The sequence below is a fragment of the Peromyscus californicus genome, unplaced genomic scaffold (genome assembly GCF_007827085.1).
Source record: "Peromyscus californicus insignis strain IS unplaced genomic scaffold, ASM782708v3 Scaffold_18__1_contigs__length_77618521, whole genome shotgun sequence".
NCBI classification, from domain to species: domain Eukaryota; kingdom Metazoa; phylum Chordata; class Mammalia; order Rodentia; family Cricetidae; genus Peromyscus; species Peromyscus californicus.
In genome coordinates, this window is record NW_026294480.1 from 28,467,527 (window position 1) to 28,490,674 (window position 23,148).

General features: G+C 38.0%; 1 protein-coding gene across 9 annotated transcripts in view; it reads left to right on the forward strand.

Annotated features, from left to right (window-relative positions):
• Spef2 (sperm flagellar 2) overlaps positions 1 to 23,148 on the forward strand; it is a 176,177-nt gene that overhangs the window by 40,462 nt on the left and 112,567 nt on the right. For 8 of the 9 annotated variants that reach the window (XM_052743144.1, XM_052743145.1, XM_052743148.1 and 5 more), the window contains 2 exons: positions 635 to 822; positions 14,120 to 14,291. In XM_052743144.1, coding sequence (XP_052599104.1) covers positions 635 to 822; positions 14,120 to 14,291 — 360 coding nt within the window. Of the gene's footprint in view, positions 1 to 634; positions 823 to 14,119; positions 14,292 to 23,148 lie in introns of those variants that run through there. The other variant, XM_052743146.1, reaches the window with a different exon arrangement.

The following is a 23,148-nucleotide window of genomic DNA, read 5'->3' on the forward strand; positions in this document are numbered from 1 at the left end:
ATCATACACACCAAGTAGAAGGTAGTGTTAAGGTGTTTAAATATTTAAGTGCTTTTTGTAGACATAGATGTTTCTACAAATGAATGTTACAAATTTACAAAGGCTAAGGTAGCAAGGACTTAAACACACTTAAAATGTGTTGAGTGTGTTATCTCAAGGCACTGAAATCTAATTACCACATATTAAGCCAATCAGTAAGTTAATACTGAGAAGTGAAGGACGGTGGTCAACTTGAATGTGTTCCTGGTGAAGGGCCCTGGTCACAAATGTGTAAGGGCCAGCTGACCCAGACTAACATTTCTCTGTGACATTTGACTCTTGGCAAATGATGTAATTGAGACACCTTCAGAAAAGCCTAAGATCCAATTTATTTTTGTGACACTGGTCTTTTCCCACCCACACCACTTTCTACTGTAGTCTGTCTTGTTGATGAGCTGAACATGGAGTCCAACACTGCTTTCGCTGTCACCGATACTGAGTGTATTAAGGAGCGAAAGCCGATTCTTGATGAGTTAAACCCTGATGTAAAAGAGGTTTTGTTTTATTTAAAGATTATTTTTTTATATTATGACTTTATCTTCCTGTGAACAATTTCATAATAATCACGACTTAAAGTTTGTCTTTGTGCTCTTAGGCTCTTGCCAAACAAGCCAAGATTGATTTCGCAGAACAAACCTTCAGGGAGAAGGAAATGCATGAAAGGATGGCTGCGGAAAGAGCTCAAGCGCGCTTTGAGAAGCATTATGGGATATGTGCAGAAATTTTGGATCAAATACTTGATTTGTGCACTAAAGTGGCAGACTATCGGTTGCTGACAAATAAGTAAGTATCATTTTGCAAAATTAGTGTAACAGAGTCACAAGAGATATAAGAACGGTAAGACTGCAAAGTAGATACAACCGATAGGTAAAGATTATTTCATGAATGGAGAATAAGAGGCAGAGGCTAGGAAAATGATAACTTTCTGGCATTGTTTAGGGTAAAACATGTCTTTATTCCTAAGTTATGTCTAAATTATTTGCCAAGATCATAATTATCATATATGAAACCCTTCAAACTTACTGGTGGGTGAAATTATTTGGAGACTGTCTACTAATGTAAATTATTTTTGTCATACCCTTTGTCTAGAAGGAATCAACATATTTACAATGAAATCATCAAAATATTAAAAAATGAAAAGCCAGTATAACAATTTGAAGTAAAAAATTTAAATAATGTAAATCTAAAGTAGGAAGTTACAAATAAAGAATGCATTGAAGCCTAGTTAGGCAGCAGATCGGTCCCTTATTGTCCCTTACCTTCCTAGTTCTAAAGAAAACAGAGAGACATAATCTGCTGTGTGATTTCCATTTCTATTTTAGGTCTGTACAATAGGAAACTTGCCATGACATTCAGAGAGTTTTCTCAAGTTACCTTGACAAAAGTATGTTCTTTGTGTACTGAGTCTAGTGAAGACAGTCCTCAGTGAAGACTTTCAGGCAAATGTAATAGTTAGACTCATAGGCCTGTTATTTATGATGCCTTGCTAGAAGCTGAAGCAGAAAAAAAGTTGAATCTCAGGGAGAGTGATTCCACAGCACAAAGGTCCTGCAGTCCATTAGCTGGCATACAACTGCAGTTCACAGGTTGAGATCTTCTTATGACCTCATAATGAAAGGAACAGGAGCCAATGACTCATGGAATCAGCAGAGAGAAGATGAAAAATATCCCATCTCTCCTATATGTAAAGAGGGTTTTATCTGCTTGTCTGCTTTCTAAAGCTGCTTAGTAAACATAATCGTGTAATGACATCATTTTGAAGTTACAATTACATTACAACTCAATAAACAGAACTCAAATTACACTAAAAAATGAAAGAGTTAAACAGTAAAGTTTTAATATAATACTTTTATGTTGTTATAATTTTACTATGAATAATTATATATGATAATAATATATATAACATATATTATTCTAATATATTATACATTAATATAAATTCAAGGTTCCAAAACTTTAAGAACAAAAATACGCAGAAGTGATGAATGAAATAAATAGGAAAAGAGTGACACAAAACAATACAATAGATAAAAATCAATTATATTGCAAGAACTAAAATATTTTTATGTTAAAAATGAAATAAGTCAAAAGTGAAAAATGCATAATTAGATATGGAAATCTCTAAGCAAATACAAGTCCATCATTTTAAGACACAAAAGCAAATCTGATTCTGTTTGGGAAAAGGAGAACAAATACACTTATCCCTATTCTTCCCACTAAATACATTTAAACCTCTAGTTATAAATCACACATAGAAAATGAAAACATGGAGAAAGTCTAACAAATTGTGAAGTAATGGCCTTTGTGTATTTTCTTTTTGCTTCAAATGTCCTGTATAAAACCTGCATTTTTTTGTTTCAGGCATATTAATGGTATATGTTTTTCAATAAAGAAATAAGCTATCAAAATGAAAATTTTCAGATAACAACTGTTTTCTATCCAGATTTCCAGATTTTGTGGGCAAAAATGTAATCTCACCTCTACTCATGCCAACAAGAATAGGAATCCTCATGGACCCTTGCAATGTAAAAAGGGATGCCACCTATATATCAGGATAGTGGCAGGAAGGTCAGGCGGGAGGCATGGGTTTCTATTTCCACCTGAGCATGGCAGAAAACCCATGCAGTCTCAATGGCACATATCAGAGGGGGCCTAGTAGAAACATTCCACAGAGATACAAAGGTCTCTACAGTAGAATCCATGGAGACCCTGTGAAAGGAAAATTTCTACTTCCTCCCAAGAGTTGCCATGGTCCCATTTTCTTGTGTGTCAGGGAAGGAACTTAGGGATTTTTACCCACACTTGCCATTAACAAGGCAATATTTCCATTTTCCTTTGCCAGAACATTGTCAGAAAAAGCAACTAAAATTGAGAAGCAAAGTATTCTAAACCATGACAAAAAAAAGTTATGTTGTCCATTATGTCAAGAACCAGAAAGAGTTCAGACTGAAAGTAAAAGACGATGTATAATGCTGTTACATACTGAACTGCTTTTTCCATCAAATTTTAAATGTGACCCTGTTTGGAGTCTGGAACATTCCAGAGATGATTGGTTATGATGAGATGTTGGTTAATCCAACATAACTGGTATTGGTATCATTGTAAGAAAGAGAAAAGATACACAACAAAGGTGCCCTGTTACGATGAAGTCAATGAGTTATTAAGCCGCAAGCCAAGAAAAGCCAAATCTGTCCAGCAAATCATCAAGAAATAAGAAAGGCAACAAAGGATTCACCATGGTTTTCAGAGGTGACCTGGGCTTGATGACATCTCAAGTTAAAAATCCAAGCTTTCAACGCTGTATGAGACAACCAATTACTCTTCTTTTCTCCACCCAGTTTGTGGTAGATTGTTCTAACAGCCCTAGGAAATGAGTACAGATGTCAACACTCAGATGACAGAGGTCTTCAAATTATCTAATTAAGAATTTTAAGCAACCATGGCAAAGTGTTTCAGTGAGCAATTATGAGCTGCTTGAAACAAATGGAAAAGTGTAGTCACAGAACAGAGATGCAATAAAAAATTAGTATTTAAATGGAAATTTTATAATGGAAATGTACAGCACCCGAAGTAAGAGCTCAGCGGTTGGGTACATCAGCAGAATGAAATGGACAGAGAAAAGATACAATGACTAGAAAACAGGCTAATAGAAACTGTCCAACTCGAATAACAGAAACAGCAGGGTGGAAAATTAAACAGGGTCCCATCCAGGGACTGGTCACTGGTGTCTTGTTTGTCTTCTGTCACTGCTAAAAATGCTGAGACGAAACATCTTGTAAAGATGAAATCTTTATTTGTAAGCCATAGCTTCAGAAGTTGTAGTTCATGGTTGTTTAATCCTACCACCTGACAGTCCCATTCCTTGCTAATAGTGCCAGTTAGATAACCAAGCTCCCAATCCATAGGCTATGGAGATAACTCAAGACCCAGAGTATCACACGTATTATTTCAGTCCTGGAGTAGAAATTAAATGGGGCTAGAGTGCTCAAAAATAATATCAAAAAATTTCTTGAACTTGCCAAGAGACATCAACATATAGATTCAAAAAGTCAAGCAAACTCCAAATAAGATAAATCCAACTAAGTTCATATAGAGGCATATCATAACTAAATTTATGAAAACTTGGAAAAGAAGGCACCATGCCCCCCCAAGGAAATGCCCATAGAGAAAAGTATTTTGAATGACAGATCACTTCTTCCCAGAAACCAGAAGTGACACAGTTTCAAGTGACAGAGCAAAGAACTCTCAGCCCAGAGTAGTATACTCCAGGGCCTGGAAAGATGGCTCAGAATGTGAGAGCATGTGTTGCTTTTGCAGAGGACCCAGGTCTAATCTCCAGCATCCACAGGGTGGGTCACACTATCCTTTACCCCAGTTCCAAGGAATTCGGTGTCTTTTTCTGACCTCTGCAGGAACCAGCCATACATGTGCTGCACAAACATGCATGCAGGCAAAACACTCAAACAAATAAAATAAAAATTTTTTAAAGTTTTAAAGAAACCTATCATAAATGAAGGGGAAATTTGACATTGTTAGGTGATAGTTACTAATAACATTTGCTGCCGGCACATCTAACCTTCAGCAGGTAACTAAAAGATGTTTTCTTACCAGGAAAGAGGTTCCCTTATAAAACAGAACTTGAAATAGGCAAAGCAGAGAAAGAACACCATAAACAACAGGATGAGTGAGAAGAGGTTCCCGTCTCCTCCTGAGAAGGCAGATCAAGTGAGGCGAAAGTATGACATTGTGCAATGCACACACTGTGCAACACACACACTGCAGTGCACACACTGTGCAACACACACTGCAGTGCACACACTGTGCAACACACACTGCAATACACAGACACTGCAGTACACACACTGTGCAACACACACACTACAGTGCACACTGTGCAACACACTCACTGCAGTGCACACACTGTGCAACACACTGCAGTGCACACACTGTGCAACACACTCACTGCAGTGCACACAGTGTGCACCACACACACTGCAACACACACACTGTGCACCACACACACTGCAACGCACAAGCTGTGCAATGCACTTCTCAATGTGCACAGTGGAAACTTTTCATTACAATCTGATGAATTTAAAGAGGCAAAGGAGGCCATGTTTCTTTGTTTTCTGTTAGTGATAAAATGATGCTAGTAGATGTATAAATTGTATTTGCACAAGATCATGTGTATCACATATGCTAAGTAACCTGTACAGGTTATGTTACAGATAGATTAAAACAGATTTGAAGAAATAATCATTTAATCCATAGTAAACAGGGAAAATAAACAGAAAGAATTAAAACTCCATGAAATTAGTAGACTTTACCTTCATATAGTGATTTCATCTCTAAATATAGTAATCTAAAGGCAGTGATTAGGAGATCAAAAAATGTAACCAAAGTTTATGACATTGCGAAGAAATTAATTTCAAATAAAATGACATAGGCAGATTAGGAGTTTTATATATATATATATATATATATATATATATATATATATATGTGTGTGTGTGTGTGTGTGTGTGTGTGTGTGAGTATGTATGTATTATATGTTACATATATATGTAATATATGTTGTATATATTAATCAAAACAAAACAAGGGATTTTATATTGATATCAGACACAATAGGCATTAGAACAAAGAAAATCACCAGAAACAGAGAAGAACATCACATATTGTAAAGGGGTCTATGCAACGAAAAGTCACAGCATCTTTGTCATGTTTCCTCTAATATTCCAACTTCAAAATGGGAAGCAAATCTGATCAAAAACAGATGGAAAAGACCTTTAACCATAGATGGAGACCTCAACAACTTACAGAAATTTCTCAGAAACTCAGCAATTCTGTAGTAGAAACCAGCACTGCCAACCAACCAGCTCTAATAACTGTCATAACACACTTCATCCAGTAACAGGATAATATTGATTACAATCAAACCCTACAGAAACTGTATGTACAGATATAATGTGGTGTGTGTGTGTGTGTGTGTGTGTGTGTGTGTGTGTGTATGTGTGTGTATGTGATGACTATTCTTGGTTGTCAACTTGACTACATCTGGAATCAACTAAAACCCCTGTGGCTAGGTACATTTGTGAGGGTTTTTTTTCTTAATTAAATCATTTGAGGTGCAAAGACCTACTTTTAATCCAGATCTTCTGAGGTGGGAAGGTCCACCTCTAATCTGGGCCCCACCTTCTAATGACAGCTTATATAAAGGACATGAAGAAGGAAACTCTCTCTATCTGCTTGCCCTCACTCTTGCTGGCAAGTTCATTCCTTCACTGACAGTAGAGCCCGCTTTATGATTTGGGCATATACTGAAGAGTGGATGAGACAACCAGCCTTGTTGACTGAACAACTACTCTATTCTTGGACTTTTCATTGATAGCCATTCTTATACTAGCTGGACTGTAAGGACTGTAATCAACTCTAATAAACTGGATAGATAGATAGATAGATAGATAGATAGATAGATAGATAGATAGGATAGGATAGGATAGGATAGGATAGGATAGGATAGGATAGGATAGGATAGGATAGGATAGACAGATATTCATTCTATCAGTTATTTTCCTCTAGAGAACTTTGACTAATTCAATATTCCAGGGCATAGATATAGTGGTTTTAAACCTTCCTAATGCTGTGACCTTTTAATACAGTTCCTCATGTTGTAGTGACACCCAACCATAAAATTATTTCATTGATACTTAGCTATAATTTTGCTATTGTTATGAATCAAAGTAGTATCTGAAATTCAGGATATCTGATATGTTACTCAAAAAGGCGTCGCATCTCACAGATTGAGAATTGATAGCATAGAATAAACCTCAACAAGCTGAAAACACTTAAAACTTGGAATATAGTTTTTGAGGAGTGGAATCAAAAGAGAAATCAAGGTAGTTCAGCCATGGTTCAGCAGAAGGTCACATATCAGTGAAAATATAGACACCAAAAATTGGACTTAATTGGTAAAAGTAGAGACAAAAGATGAGTAGTTAGGGAGGGATTATGGATGGAAGTGAATGTGGTCAGAATTCTTTGTATAAAATTATCAAAGAAAAAAATGAGAGGAGATTCTCTTTTTACCTAGCTTCTCTGGGATTGTGGATTGTAGCCTGGTTATCCTTTTCTTTGCATCTAATATCCCTTTAAGAGTGAGTACATTCCATGTTTGTCTTTCTGTGTCTGGATTTCCTCACTCAGAATGATTCTTTCTAGTTCCATCCATTCGCCTACAAATTTTATGACATTATTGTTTTTCACCGCTGACTAATACTTCATTGTGTAAATGTACCACATTTTCCTTATCTGTTCTTTGGTTGAGAGGCATCTAAGTTGTTTTCAGATTCTGCCTATTACAAATAATGCTGCTATGAACATGGCTGAGCAAGTGACCTTGTGGTATGATTGAGAATCTTTTTGATATATGCCCAAGAGTGGTATTGCTGGGTCTTGAAATAGGTTGATTCCCAATTTTCTGATAAACCGCCACACTGATTTCCAGAGTGGCTATACAAGTTTACATTCCCACCAACAGTGGAAGAGTGTTCCCCTTACTGGACATCCTCTCCAACATAAGCTGTCATCTATGTTTTTGATCTTAGCCATTCTGAGAGGTGTAAGATGGTATCTCAGAGTCATTTTGATTTACATTTCCCTGATGACCAAGGATGTTGAACAATTCCTTGAATGTCTTTCAGCCATATGAGATTCTTCTGTTGAGATTTCTCTATTTTTTTTTTTTTTTTTTTTTTTTGGTTTTTCGAGACAGGGTTTCTCTGTGTAGCTTTGTGCCTTTTCCTGGAACTCACTTGGTAGCCCAGGCTGGCCTCGAACTCACAGAGATCCGCCTGGCTCTGCCTCCCGAGTGCTGGGATTAAAGGCGTGCGCCACCACCGCCCGGCGAGATTTCTCTATTTTTATCTGTACCTCACTTTCTAATTGGATTATTTGATCTTTTGAGGTCTAGTTTCTTAAGTTCTTTATATATTTTGAAGATCAGCCCTCTGTGACATGTGGAGTTGGTGAAGATCTTTTCCCATTGTAGGCTGCCATTTTGTCTTATTGACTGTGTCCTTTGCCTTACAGAAACTTCTCAATTATGTGGCTAGATCTGTTTGGGGAGCCAATGGTAGTAGTACCAGGACTTATCCCAGATGCATGAAATGGCTTTTTGGAATACATTCCCTAGGGTTAGATACCTTGCTCAGCCTTGACACAGGGAGAAGGGCCTTGGTCCTGCCTCAGCTTAGTATGCCAGACTTTGTTGACTCCCCGAGGAAGGCCTTACCCTCTCTGAGGAGCGGATGGGGGTGGGATGGGGAGAGGTGAGGGAGACAGGAGAAGGGGAGGGAGGGAAAACTGGGATTGGTATGTAAAATGAAAGAAAAACTTAAAAAAATAAATAATAAAAAAATGAGAGGAGAAACTCTAAGTACAAAATTAAAAACACATTTCTAAATAAATAATCCTCAGATCTAATAGTAACTCTTAAGGGAAATATAAAAGTATATTGGATGAGAAGAATTGAAAATACAACACAGGAAATCTTTTGAGACACAGCAAGGACAGCGCTGGCAGAAATTTGCAACATAAACTATTCTGTAAAAAAGAAGTTTTGCATCATTGACGCTGCCACCTCAGGAATGTAAACTAGGGAGGGAGAAATGGACTCAAAGTGAAAAGGAAGGAAATAACAAGAAGCAGAAAGAGAGATGACACAACCTATGAGTATCAGGAACAAAGCAGGTCTTTACCTCAGAGCTATTAGACACCAGAAGGATTAGAAAGAGGAGTGTGAATCACTGAACACACTTGCCTGTGCTAACAGAAGAGATGAGCTGATTTCTCAGAAAACACAGATGCTGCAAAGCACCGCCATGAAATTGGGCAGGCTCAATAACTAGTTGAATTTGTATAGGCTTGTAACCCTTAAGGAAATTAAATTTGTAACTTTAAAAGTCTTCAAAAAGAAATTTCAGTCCCAGATGTTATTAAAGATTTCTCCCAGACATTTGGAGAATTAATAGCTAGACTTCATTTCCAAAACAATTATACACATGCCTTCCAGAGAAGAAAAATGATCAAATTCCAATTCATTTAATGAAGTTACTATTACCCCTTTATTTTGTAAATATAGATGAGACTATTATTACATTCATATGAGAAATAAAGTAGCTAAAAAGGAAGAATGTATTGGAAGGGATGAATTCCCCAGTTCTGTGATTCATGAGATAATGAAGAGTATGATCTGTTGGTAGAAGGGCCAACACACATATCAGCTGATCAGAATAGAGAAGTCCAAATACAGAACTCTACAAAATGACCCACCTGATTGGGATAAGATTCTAAAACAATTTGATGAAAGAAAGACAACCTTGTTAGGAAATAATACTGGTGCAATTGATATGCACAAGCACAAAAATAAAAATTTTAATTGACCTGTTATATATTTTTCACATAACATATAAAGATTCAATGAAAGTGAGTCCTCGGTAGAAATGTAAAATAGGGTATAAAATTTTTCACATGAGAGAAGTGTTTTGTTGTCCTGTGAATAGCCTTAGATATGATACCCAAACCATGATTTGTAAGAGAAACTTGACAGACTCTACTTCATTACAATGGAAAACCTTTTGCTGTGCAAAAGATAGAAGTCAATAAATGGACTTTTATAAAATTAAAAAGCTGCTTTGAAAAAGACAGTAAAACATAGGGTTGGATCGAGTATTTATATAACACAATTTCAATAGAGGAATGATAGCTGGCATGTACATTCTCTAAAGTTGCAGAAGAAAAACAACTGACGTCCCTGCCCCCCCAAATCTGTCACCTGCCAAAGTCTCTTCAGTCAGTGGCAAGGCGTCACTGTTTGCTTCAGTAGTGTGGGCCATGCATAGGTTGTCCATGCTCCAGCTGCTGACCCTTTATCCATGTGCATACAGACAGCAATAATTGTACTCTCAGTGCATTGTGAAGAAGAAAAGAGAGGAAGAGGAGAAGGAAGAAGAAGAAATGAACTTAGGAGGAGGATGATATGAGGGCATAGATCCAGCAAGAGTTTGAGAATGGGGTGAGTTGGGTATGAATACAGTGTATTCATATATGAAATTACCAAAGAGTATGTAATTTTAAGAAACAGAAAGACATACACAAAACCTTTACCAGAAAGCAAAGAAAATTAATCCAAACTAGAAAATTCATCGAAGAAAGAAAATAGCGTATTACTGAACAACACATACAGAAATTTCAACTTTATCAGACATTAGAGGAATTTAAACCGAGATCACAGTGAGAGACCATTACACACACTTATCAGAAAGTCTAAAATGAAGGAAAGTGACACCAAATGCTACTCACACTGACATGTAGAAAGTCACTCATTCGTCATTAGTGAGTGTAAAAATGGTAAAGCCCTTCTGGAAAATAGTTTGGCAGTTTTCTAAAAAGCTGAACATACAACTTCCATGTGGATACTTTTCCTTAAGAGCTTCAGCTGTATATTGACCCAAAAGCCTATGAACATAAGCTTATAAAATCCATATAGTAATAGCTTAATACTAATAGTGACCCATGTGTCTTTCAGCAAGTGATGTTAAATTGTGGTATGTCCATACCATGACATATACTGAGCAATAAAAAGAATAAATTATTTGTACATGACACACCCTGATAGAATCGCCAGATATTATGCTAAGTGAAAAGCCAATCCCTAAAGCTTATAAACCATATGATTCCATTTATAGCTATCTAGCCTGGGTCTTATCCAGCAACTCAAAAACACTGCCTCAGCCTCTTGAGTGTGGGGATTATAGCATGTACCACCATGCTCTCACACATTAGATCGTGTGTGTGTGTGTGTGTGTGTGTGTGTGTGTGTGTGTGTGTGTGTGTGTCAGGTTGGGAGAAGGCCAGAGAACAAACTTTCAGAAGTTAATTCTCTCCTTCTGTAATGGTTGCTGGAGATTGAGCTCAAGTTATCGGGCTTTGGGAAATCTCTCACTCCCACCACATTTTTTAAGGATCTCTCACTGATTTTGGAGCTCAGCAGGTAGGCTAGTCTGGCTGCCCATCAAGCCAGGGATCTACCTATTTCTGCATTCTCAATGCTAAGAGTGCAACAGCATACTATCACACCAGCCTTTTTTGTGTTGGTTCTGGGGTTTGAATTTGTGTCCTCTTGCTTACAAGACAAGAACTTTACTGCTTGAACCATTTCTCCAGCCTAGTTATATAGCACTTTTAAAGTTAGAGAATTACAGAAACTGGGACTGTCTCCAAAGAAGGGATAGTTGGGAGAGAAGAGAATAAGGCTATAGAAATGTCACATTAGTAATTCTGAGGTTTTTCAAGTGTTCTGTGTCTAAACTATATCAATGCCAAATCATGATTGTAAAAACAAAGCAAAATTTTACTTATATGAGGTAAGCTGATAGAATTTGGATCATTTAAGAAAATGGAATAGCTAGTCCAAATGTACAGATACATTTTTAATGAATAATTTTTAACATTTTTATTTATGTATGAATATATGAGTATGATAGTGCCCACAGAACTTGGAAGAGGGTATCAGATCCCTTGGAGCTAGAGTTATAGACAGTTGTTAGTTGCCTGCTACGGATGCTGGGAACTGAACTCAGATACTCTAAGAAGAACAGCATGTTTTCTGAACCACTGAGCAGTTCTGAAGTCCCAGTTAATCTTAAGAATTAGGAAAAATAAAATAAAAACAGAAAAAAATACCAGGCGGTGGTGGCACACGCCTTTAATCCTAGCACTTGGGAGGCAGAGCCAGGCAGATCTCTGTGAGTTCAAGGCCAGCCTGGTCTACAGAGTGAGATCCAGGATAGGCACCAAAACTACACAGAGAAATCCTGTCTCGAAAAACTAAAAAAGAAAGGAAAAAAAAAGAATTAGAGTTAATTGCTTATAGTTCTGTGCCTAGGGATGGTTTCCCACAAACATTTGTCCCACCCATGTTAGCATAATATTGATATTATTATTGTTGAGGTCTTGTTTATGCAGCCATTTCTAGGAGAGACTGTTTCATAGCACATTTCCAGACACCCTGGCTATTACAATATGTCTGCCCCCTCTTCTGTGACATTCCCTTGAGGCATAGATGCAGAAGCTGTGATGAAGATGTTGAACTCAGGACCCCAAAATCTTTTAATCTTGGTATTGCCTTTAGTATGGTTTTCTGTAATGGCCTCCATTTGCTATAAAGAGTAGTCTCTTGGATGAGGGATGGTAGATAAGATGTAGAATCCTGGTCTAGCAAAGTGGTGGTAGTAGAAATATAATAAAAAGAGGCTATCAAACTGAGAGTAAGAGGGTACGGAAGGGGTTTGAGAGAGGGCAGCTGGGAGGGAATCGAGGGAAGGGAAGGAATGGGGGAAGTGATGTAATTCAATTTCAATTTAAAACATTAAAAAATTTTAAAGGGACATGAACTAGAGGGGAAAGGGAGCAGATATGGGAGAACTGGGGTGTGAACATGATCAATATAGTGTATAAAATTCTCTAAGGATTAATGAAATATTATTTTTATAAAAGAAGAATTACAATTAAGAAGAAAGGGTGACGTTCAGGCCAGAAACCACTGCAAGTGTTTTTCTTCTTCCCCCGGAACCTCAGCACAAGGGGTTGGGGGAGTGTGAGGTTGGAGTCCCGAGGAGCAAGGTTATCAATATTCGTGAAGACTAGAGAGACTGCTTTCAAAAGCTCTTCTGCTTTAGCAGCCTTTGTAGCTGTGGCTGTCACTGCATCCTTCTGTGTGAGAAACATTAAAGGCCAGATAGCTGGCTTTTTTTTTTTTTCATTTCTTTTTGTGAGTGAAATATGTGGAGTAATTTAGTGGATTGCAATCACAAAGCCAGACCACCTCCAAATATGTCATATTGAAATCACCACTAAAAGAAATATTAAAATACTGCAAGAAGGAACACAGGTAATTTTAGCTTTCCACTCTGGCAACTGATGGAGTAAGAAAAGAGAATCGATGCCCAAGTACGATGAGAGCTGATTTTTCAAGACCCCTGACCTGACCACATACATAACCCTTTAAACAAGAAAGGTTTTTTAGATCTGTACCCATTGAATAACAGATCCCTGCACCAACCCTTCCAGTTCTTGATGGCCTCTATTTTAATTTATGTCCTCAAATACATCCTTTCTAGGCATGCTGTATTCATGGAAGCACAGAATATCTGTCCTTTTGTATCAGGGTTATTTATTCACTTAGCATTTCTTCAAGGTCCATCCATGTTGCAAATACAACTTTTTTTTTGTTGTGATTTCAAATTCTAGATGAACCATTTTTTAAAAAGAGACATTTTCAGAGTCATGCCAACCTCTTCCTTTCACACATTTTGTTCCTCTCAGAGATGTTTTCTGGTCACTCTGTCCTGGTTTCCTCTGAGACATTCTTTGGGCCTCAGCTTAGCAGACATTTGTTCAAAGAGGCTTTTCTCAAACCAACAAATCTGGTCAGGCCATGCTGTTACAGTCTCCCATTGTATGATCCTCAGCTGAATCTCTTGTTTACTTCATCACTTTGACCCTTCTTCCCAGAGCTGGCTATCGGAGACTATGGATTGCATTTGCTCTTTTATCTTGTGAAATGTCTGGAACTTAAGCGTTGCTTGGTGTCCCTGGCTCTTCAGACCTTTCTTATTATCTGTGGTGCAAAAGAACAGTTTATCTAAAGCAATGAGGGTGATCCAAAAACTTAGGCTTTTTAATTCCCAGCTTTGGCATCAAATGACGGCAATCTTAAGACATAATTTAAATGATCCAACATTCTACTTCTGTTAGAAATGACTAGAATAAATGCACACCAAGGCTCCCTTAAGATAACAGTTTATTTATGTGCATATCATCAGAACAAAAAAGTCTAATGTGTGTTGGTAATTCTGACATTGTACATGTGATAACCTTTAAAATTGTTTGAGTTAATCATTTCTGTTTCAGTCAAATGAAGCCGAATCATTTACATAACTATAAAAAAAGAACAGTGATTGGGGTGTGTATTTCACTAAAACATTCATAATCCTTTCCCTTTTTCTTTTTGTCCCAGTAATCTCATTCCACATAAGATAATGCATGATTGGAAAGAACTGTTTTTCAGCGGAAAGCCCATCTATGAACAGGCTTCTCTTAAACACGGGGCTGCAGAGGCCACCGGGGAATACCTTATAGAGCTGGAGAAAAGGAACTTGCTTGACAGAAACGATTATGAAGACTATAAGGTACATACTAACATGGAATAATTTCAGTAAATGAAACACAATAAATTACTTTCCTTAATGCTAATTTGTGTATTTTACTTAATTCCTATTAATGAAAATAGGCATGCTACATTTGCATTTTCTCTTGTATTAATCCATATATATAACTAAGTTTTACCTGCTTAAAATATTGATCATTATTATCTGATGTTCGCAGTAATATTGGAGCAGTCTAAAAATAGTTAACTGTAATACACTGAGCAAACAGATGTCAGAAGGATACCATGCCAGAATTTTTCTTTTATGAGATTTCTATCTTTGTTTCAAAAACTGTTGTTAAAAGGTGATTTCCAAAGTAACTTTTCTCTGTAATATATTGCTTTTCAGGCAAAATGGAAAAGAAGGTGGTTATGGTTTAAAGTGGCATAAATCCATACAATAGTTTATGCAAATAACAAGAGTATTGGATACAAATTACACATTTAACATATATATATTTCAATTCAATATTATTTTAAATTTAAATTATACATATTTATGAAGTCACTGTGATAAATTGGTATAGGCATACTATAGTTGGTTTATAACTATTTATGATATATTTTGTATTGAGTTAAGAGAGTAGTTCAAAGAAATCATTAATATTTTAAGGAAATGGAAATACCACACTTGCCTGTTAGAAAGCTGCTGGAAATCTTTGGGATTAAACAGGGGGCATTGTCCACTGCTAACTGTAGACCTTGGGTATCTAATCCCTAAGCACTGAAGATGTTTGGTGCCTCAATTTATGAAATAATTATGTACCTATCTTATTTTGTTCTTACGAAGCTCATTTAAGATGATAAATGTTAAATGCACTGTGTATTAGATTTAAGTAATAAATACTAGTTCATTTTACTACCCAACTCTCCCCATCTCTCACCCTTAGTAGTAAAGATATAAAAGTTGTGGCTCTCGAACTCAGGTTCATAAGATGAATTCATGACAATAACCAGGGAAATGGACAAAATAGTATGGATGTGTAGATCTTAAAGGAAGTTAAGACTGTGAAAAAGTTAAGGAAACAATATCAGACTATGGGAAATGAAGTGTCATCTTTATCTTAATTGAATGACAATATGTTTATATCCTTGATAGGATTATTATTTATTTTGGATTGAGTAGAAACTTAAGAACTACATATAGATTTTATTTTATGTGGCTGTGGAATAGTATGCCAACCCAAAAGATAATGTCACAGGAGAAAAGATGTTTTTTGATAAATGTCAAACTATGTTTAAGGTATTTCTTGCCATTATAGATTAAAAAGTCATTGCTACCGGGCAGTGGTGGCACATGCCTTTAATCCCAGCACTCGGAAGGCAGAGGGAGGTGGATCTCTATGAGTTCAAGGCCAGCCAAGTTAACAGAGTGAGATCCAGGATAGGCTCCAAAGCTACACAGAGAAACCCTGTCTCAAAAAAAACAAAACAAACAAACAAACAAAAACCATTGCTGTCCAATTAAAGCAGAATTCTTTATCAGCTTTTGCTGATTTGTAATCAGTGTTTGTCTCTCAGTTATTTGTGGGAACAGTTTAGTCCACTCTGTACCTTCTTTCACAAGTCAGGGGACCAGGTAGGCCACAGCTGAGCAAGGCTCTGTGTTTTTAACTATTTTTGTTGTTTGGGAAATGGTTACCACAGGAACACGTTTGTCTTACCCACATCCTGAGGCCCCTGGCATGTTTCGTTGGCAGGAAACTGTCGACTTTTGTTAGGAGTTTGTGAATATCTGTCAGTCAGTGCAGTAATGTGTAATGTCTTTTGTGTAATGTCTTTGCTGTTTTTCTAGAAATGAAAATTTCCTTAAAGTTTCCTTGTTTATGTGCTTTGTTCTTCGTAACTGCAGAGTTAAATTAGGTCCTATGCAGATTGTCAGAAAAAACTGATTTTTCAGATTCTGTTCACTATTATGAGAACTTTGGTCACTTGAAGAACTTCATCTAAATATTCCTATGTACAGAAAAAGTAAATACTTCAACTCATAAAATATGTTATTAGTCTTAACAGTCTATAGCAAATACAGAATAATAGTTTATCCTGGTTTAGGTCATAGACTAGTTGCCCATATTTGTTATTGATAAACTGGTTCAAGATTTCTAATACTAGATATAAATGCAGAACTTCAGAAGCGTTTGCATTCTTGACATGCTTTATTGATAATTGTACCTTTTATCCCCAAAGAACTTACATCATCCATGTTTGAGCTCAGGACTCTAAGAATTTACACTATTGTGGTAACTTACCATCGTGCTCTATTTCTAGAATAGCTACTTGTTAAGAAGTACTAGCCAATGACTAATGTTTCTGGAAATCTTCCTATCTGCTAAGATGGAAGAGCATCATGAAATAGCCATCCCTGGTCGGGGGTGGGTCCCAGGTAGTTGCCATGGGGTAAAGAGAATGAATTATCTATCAAAGCATAGGAAGGAGCTTTTAACACCCAATCGACATGAGTAGTGACTCAACCAGGTATTCACCCAACATTTCCAGCATAACCATCAGCACAGTCACAGACAGCAGACAGGCCCATGGTTCCTCCTGGTGAATTTGTGATCCTCCCAAATCCCAAATGATGTCCTGTCTGTGGGTCCTACTGGGAAAAGTCTTCTTCCATGGCATTCTGTTTTTACATAAGCATCTTACTAACAGTTGCCTGTTGAGTTTAGGAGTTACAGTCAGTTTCTACATTCTTGGATTCTGTATCCACAGAGTCAACCAATAACTGTATCTCAAATAATTTTTCACATAAAGACCATTTCGTCCTGTGATTATTCCCCAGACAATATAATTGAATAACCTATTTTTTATAGGACTTACATCACCTAGGGTATTCTAAGCAGAGATGATTTAAAGGATACAGAGTGATGTTCATGAATGACACGAAGAACTCCAGCTTTTAATAATTTGAAAGAAAGCCACTTTCTTTTTAGAACATCATCTATCTTACTTCAACTTCTAGGCAATGATTTTTCTATCATGGCTATTTTTACTTTTAATAACAGTATGCTGGTTTGATTTATGATTGTTTAAGTTGGTGGTGGTTGGTTGCTTATGACTTTCCATGACTGGACTTTGTGATATGTTTAATGTTTAATGCTATGGTCCAATCTCTAAAGTCATGTCCCTTTAATAACACTCTCATCTTCAAATATGTGCATATAATGATATTTCTTTTCACCAGGAGTTTTTCACCTAATAATGAGAATGAGAAACTAAATGGGAGAGGGAATTACTGTTCTCCTAAGAAGCCTGTTTGAACTTGGAGATTTCAGGCATCATTTTGCTTCTATTCCACATTTCACTCCTGATAAATGACAGGCGCAGTCTCCTGTAGGCCAGGTGGACACAGTATCGGATGCTGTGGGATCACAATTGCAGTGACTCATGGCTGAAATGTCACCTCCCTATTGAGTTGAAGTTTTATCTCTACTCCTGGTGTACGGTTTCAGGGTAAGAAGGTAATATTTCAGTGTCTACAAATTTTGCCACAGCAGAGAAATTCTCAACATGTCTATTGTCTAATTGTCTCTAGGTAATAGCAGAGGATGGCTGAAATCAGGGGTCAAAGATCCTTCCAAGTTTTTTTGAGAAGCAAGACCCTTGAGTTAGTACAGAAGTGATCTGAGGTAGACTGCTCTCTTTGCAAAGAATACTGCAGTTTAGACAGTTGTTTCTTGGAGTTTTGTTGTTGTTGTTGTTTTAGATCAGGGTGGTCATAACCATCAGAATTGTTTTGTGGTCCTAGCACAGGGAGATATGGTATGAAGTCCAACATGATATTCTCCCAAGGACACATGGGTATCAGGAGAAATTCATCAACAGTAAAGTCTTTTGGGTTTTTTTTGTTCTCTAGTTAACACAGGACATTGTGATTTAGAAAGCAATGGCTGCTATGATTCTCTGCATTCCAAAGGAAGGTTGTAGAAGGGACAGTGTAGCTTGCAGGACAGATGAAGAACCGTATAGGAACCCATTGTTTTGTGATGACTAAGCTGCTCCTTCACTGACCTCCCAAGTGAGTCACTGTGAGCCTATGTGGAATCTGAGAGTAGGGCAAGCCCTTACCATACAGAGTCTGCACTGTGTCTTCATTGAATTTGAACAACACTGAGTTCTTAAGACAAAGGACTTTTCACAGACTGTTTTTTTTTTTGGTTTTTTTTTTTTTTAGCTACCCCTTGTAATCAGACATCCAGTCCATTGACTGTGGCTGCCTAATATATAAAGTTTTCTGTTTCAGATCTCAGAAAATGAAATTTTATGCTGGCTGCAACTGATGAACTTTTTGAGCTTCTGGTGTTATAAGATAAAGTGACTAGGTTGCATAGTAAGTTGCCAGGCTCCCTGAAATGTGGGCCTATGGTCTTCACAATGATCTGTGTTAAATGTTGGGTAACTGATCATGCTAAACTCAGACTTCCTTAGAGAAATAAGTAGAAGATTGATAAAATTGTTCTGGGTCTTCTTTTGTGTGGGCTAGTATCAAATATGACTGTTTCTGTGATATTAGGTCATGCAAGATTGAAGGAAGCTGCTGTTAGGACACAAATCATTGGATAACTGAGAAATAGCACTCTTAGATCAGGACCTCTTTACATTTCCGGATCGTTCAGAATGAATGATGAATTAGGTAAAAGGCCAAGGTGTTGGCTACCTATAATCTCGCTTCTAGCAAAAACACTATTTAACTAACTGTGGAGTTCCAGTAGCGAGTGAAATGGAGTCAACTTCTGCTATTCCTTTGTGACCATTGGGCTAAGTTTGTGTTTCCTGGCAGTAGATTCAAGCTTCACTCTGGAGGTACACCCACCCTGCCAATCTCAGTAAAGGGTCGGCACTCTCATCTCCTGGCTTCTCTGGAATCTGAAGGCCAGACTCTCCAGGAGATACCTAACCACACCCATCCCTGATTGGAACTCAAGTGACATCAAAGCTGCCAGGCTCCTTTCCCTGAGTAAATATAACATTGACAACTGATCTGAAACCTCCAAAACATAGCCCATCCCATAAGAGTTCTTTGGTGGAATTTCAGACTATGGTAGCCGCCTTGCTAATCACCCTCTTCTTCTACCACCTTCTTGAAAGCAGGGTCCATGACATCACTTTTCCATTGAAACCTGGCTATCAAACCATTCCCAAATGGTGTTCTAGAAGCCCTGCGGGGCTGTCACATCACATGAGCTGAATAAGCAGTTTAGGCAAGATATGTAACCATCCTTTCTGCTTTTCCTTTGAATGCTGTTCCATTAGCAGGGACCTTAGTTATGAAACACATATCAAGCCTCAGGGTTTTGGAGTAGTTGGAGGAGAGGAAGCATGGAGAGAGAAGACAATGACAGCTGAAGAGGACTAGGAACTTCATTCCTGCCCCGCTTCTCTGTGAAGGATGGCTTTTCCCCCTGAGAGCCAATTTTCCCAAATGTAAGACCTAGAGTACTGGCTCTAGAATTTTCAAGTTCCAGCAGCAAGAGGTGCGATCCCATTATATTTAATGCCTTCTGAAAACCAGGCCACACTACCGGAAGGTCAGCCAAGAGAGGTCAAGGGTGAGGATTTGTTGAGATTTCACACCTAGAACCATGATGGCCAAGATTGTTTCTCTGAAGAGGCCAGAAAGAAGAAGAGGCAGAGGTGGGATGGAGCCAAGTCCTTTGCAGTTGGCCAGTGGTCAAAGCAAGCTGGGTTAAAACTAGATTAGAAAATGAAAATGGAGGTGACATAGAAGAGGTTCTAAAGGCTTGGGAGCATGGTAGGCAATTGCTCTAGATATAACGCCTGTGACTGATTCGCATGTCTGTCAGTTTTCTGATACACTCTTTAGTGTAGGCCTGAGGGAAATTCCATTATAGGAGTATGAAATCAACCTGGTCACACACAACTTCTTCCACAGAGAAGATCTTACCTAGTTAACAAGTGGTTCTTACCCACTCCAGGACCCATGGCTCAGCCCAGTGCTTATACTTTCCCACCTTCCCAGCTTCTAATGACCTCAGTGTTAGGATTCTGCCCTCACTCCAGCTGCATGACCGTACATGCGCAGTTCAGGAGTTAAGCAAAGGGTCTTGTGTCTTACATCATCAGTGTGCACTGGTGATCTCCTATGTGCGGCGTGGTCAAACAATCCTCGCCTTAAAGAGCCGTGACTCAGACCCCACCCTCTCTCTGCTCTGCTCTGCTCCCCCGCCCACACACACACACTATCTTTCTCTCTGACCTCCACACATGCTCTTTCCCAGGCCTGGTTCTTCCCACACCCCCTCTTCCTCCTAATAAAGCTTTCTGCTACCAGGTAGCGTGGCCGTGGCTCATGACCTTTTCGCAAGATAACCAGTACCGTTTATCATTCATTTCACTCAGTCCCGAGTCCTCTTACGTCTTCTTCTCTGACATTTTTAGTGTACTCATTTTAGTTTCTGATGAATGATGTTTGGTTGCCTCTGCTGTCCAACTGTGGCAGGGCAGTTCCTGAGTGTGGACTCCCTCAGGGGAAAATGTTTACATCTCAGTTTCTGCTAATGCAAGTACAGGTAGTATTGGATTTCCTTTTCCTCAAGTGATGTTAACTATTTGTCTTATTTGAGGATGCTCCTTTGTTAAAAATTAAAACCTTTTATCCATCACCTTTCTGAGGAAAATAAAATAAAAACTGAAATCTTCTTATTTACTATTATGCTCAAAAGTGGTTTTTATCTTTTTCTCCTTGTGCCTGTTGTTTAAGACGTCACACATTTATAAATTATTTCTCATTTATTTCATTTTAAAAGAAATGCTTTTTGCTGCCATTTGAAAGCAATTCTTTAGTTTAATGGAGATGATTTCTTAAAGCCATGTTCTATTTCTTTTTTAAAAAAATATTTACAAAAAGCAAAATTTTATTAATATCATTCAGGAAATGGGAAATTCCAAGATCAGGTTGCAGGCAGATTTGGTGTCTGGGGAGTGCTTAGTATCTACTTCCAACATACCACTGATAGTACTGTGCTCACCCTGACCTCATGTGGTCAGCTCCTTATTTGCCTTAATGAAGCTCTATTCCTGCACCTCATAGTATGAACACCCCCATCATCTGTTTACCTGCTAGAATAGCCCACCTTCTTTTTTTTTTTTTTTTTTTTTTTTTTTTTTTTTTTTTTTTTCTTGTATGCATAGATTTTATTTTGGAACAAAAAGGCAGATGATCCTTAATAGGATAGAAATATGGGGTGGTTGTTTATGAAGTGAGAGGCAGAAACAACAATATCCAGGAAGCTTCTAGAGAAATGTCGCCAAGTGAAAACTGTCAGATGATGAAAACCCCGTGTGTTGGCACACATTTCCGTAAGAGAATCGCTTGTAAACAGCAGACACTCATTTCTTGGCTCTGAGAGCCCACCTTCTTAATACTGTTGTGCTGGTAATTAAATCCCAACATGGACTTTAGAGGAGACACAAACTTTCAAGTCAATCATGATGAATAATTTGTATGAACGTTTTTACATTCATTTACAATCGTTTAGTGCTACTAAAAACCAACAATACAAGTAATAACCCTATTCCCAGGGGATTCCTTGTCTGTCTCTGGAGCCAATCATTGGCGTTCTGCATTTAAACCACTTAATACCTCCTTTTGTTTGGCTCCTTTTGTACCATGTTTACATGCACATCTTTAGGGAGTGTCAATGCACTTAAAGTGCAAACTTCTTTTTTCTTTAAAAACTTTTGGGATTATAATTTTTTTTAATTTTTCTTTTTTCTTTTTTTCTTCTTTTATTTATTCTTTTATTAAGAAAAATTTTTTATTCATTTTACATACCAATCAAAGATCCCCCTCTTCCTCCCGCCCCTCCAGCCTCCCCCTCTCAATCTACCCTCCATTCCCTCCTACAAGAAGGTAAGGCCTCCCATGGGGAGGTACATTTAGTAGAGGCAAGTCTAAGCCCCTCCCCTGCCTCAAGACTGTGTGAGGTGTCCCATCATAGGTAGTGGGCTCCAAAAAACCTGCTCATGCACTAGGGATGGATTCTGCTCCTACTGCCAGGAGGATCCTTAAGCATATCAAGCTACACAACTGTCTTGCTATGCAGAAGGCCTAGCCCAGTCCCATGCAGGATCCACAGCTGTTGATCCAAATTTCATGAGTTCCCACTAGTTTGGTTTGGTTATCTCTGCAGGTTTCCCCACCATGATCTTGATGCCCTTGCTCATAGCATCCCTCTTCTCTCCAACTGGACTGTTGGAGCTTGTAGAGAGGGTGCCTGAATTGAACTGGCTCACCCCAGTGATCAGATCGGTTAATACCCTAACTGTCATCATAGAGCCTTTCTCCAGTAACTGATGGAAGCAGATGCAGAGATCCACAGCCAGGCACCAGGGATTATAATTTAATTACAACATTTCTCCCTTCCTTTTCTCCCCTCAAAACCCGCCTGTATCCATACCTCTCCCCACCCATTTCAAATTAATTTATTCTCTCTTCTCTCTCTTCTCTCTCTCTCTCTCTCTCTCTCTCTCTCTCTCTCTCTCTCTCTCTCTCTCTCTCTCTCTCTCACACACACACACACACACACACACGCATATACCATTATGACAGGCACAAATATGTATGTAAATACATATATATACCTAAATATAACTTTTAAAGTCCATATAATGCTGTATGTATGCTTTTGGGGCTGACCATTTGGTCCCAAACAATCAATTGGTGTGCTCTTCCCTGGGAAGGGCCACCTCTCCCATTTCCTCAGTTGCCTATAGTTCTTTATGTAGAGTTGAGACCTCATGGGCTTTTCTCCATCCATGATGTCATCCTTGTTCAGCTCACATTTGGGCAATAATGTTGGTGAGACTCTATGGGT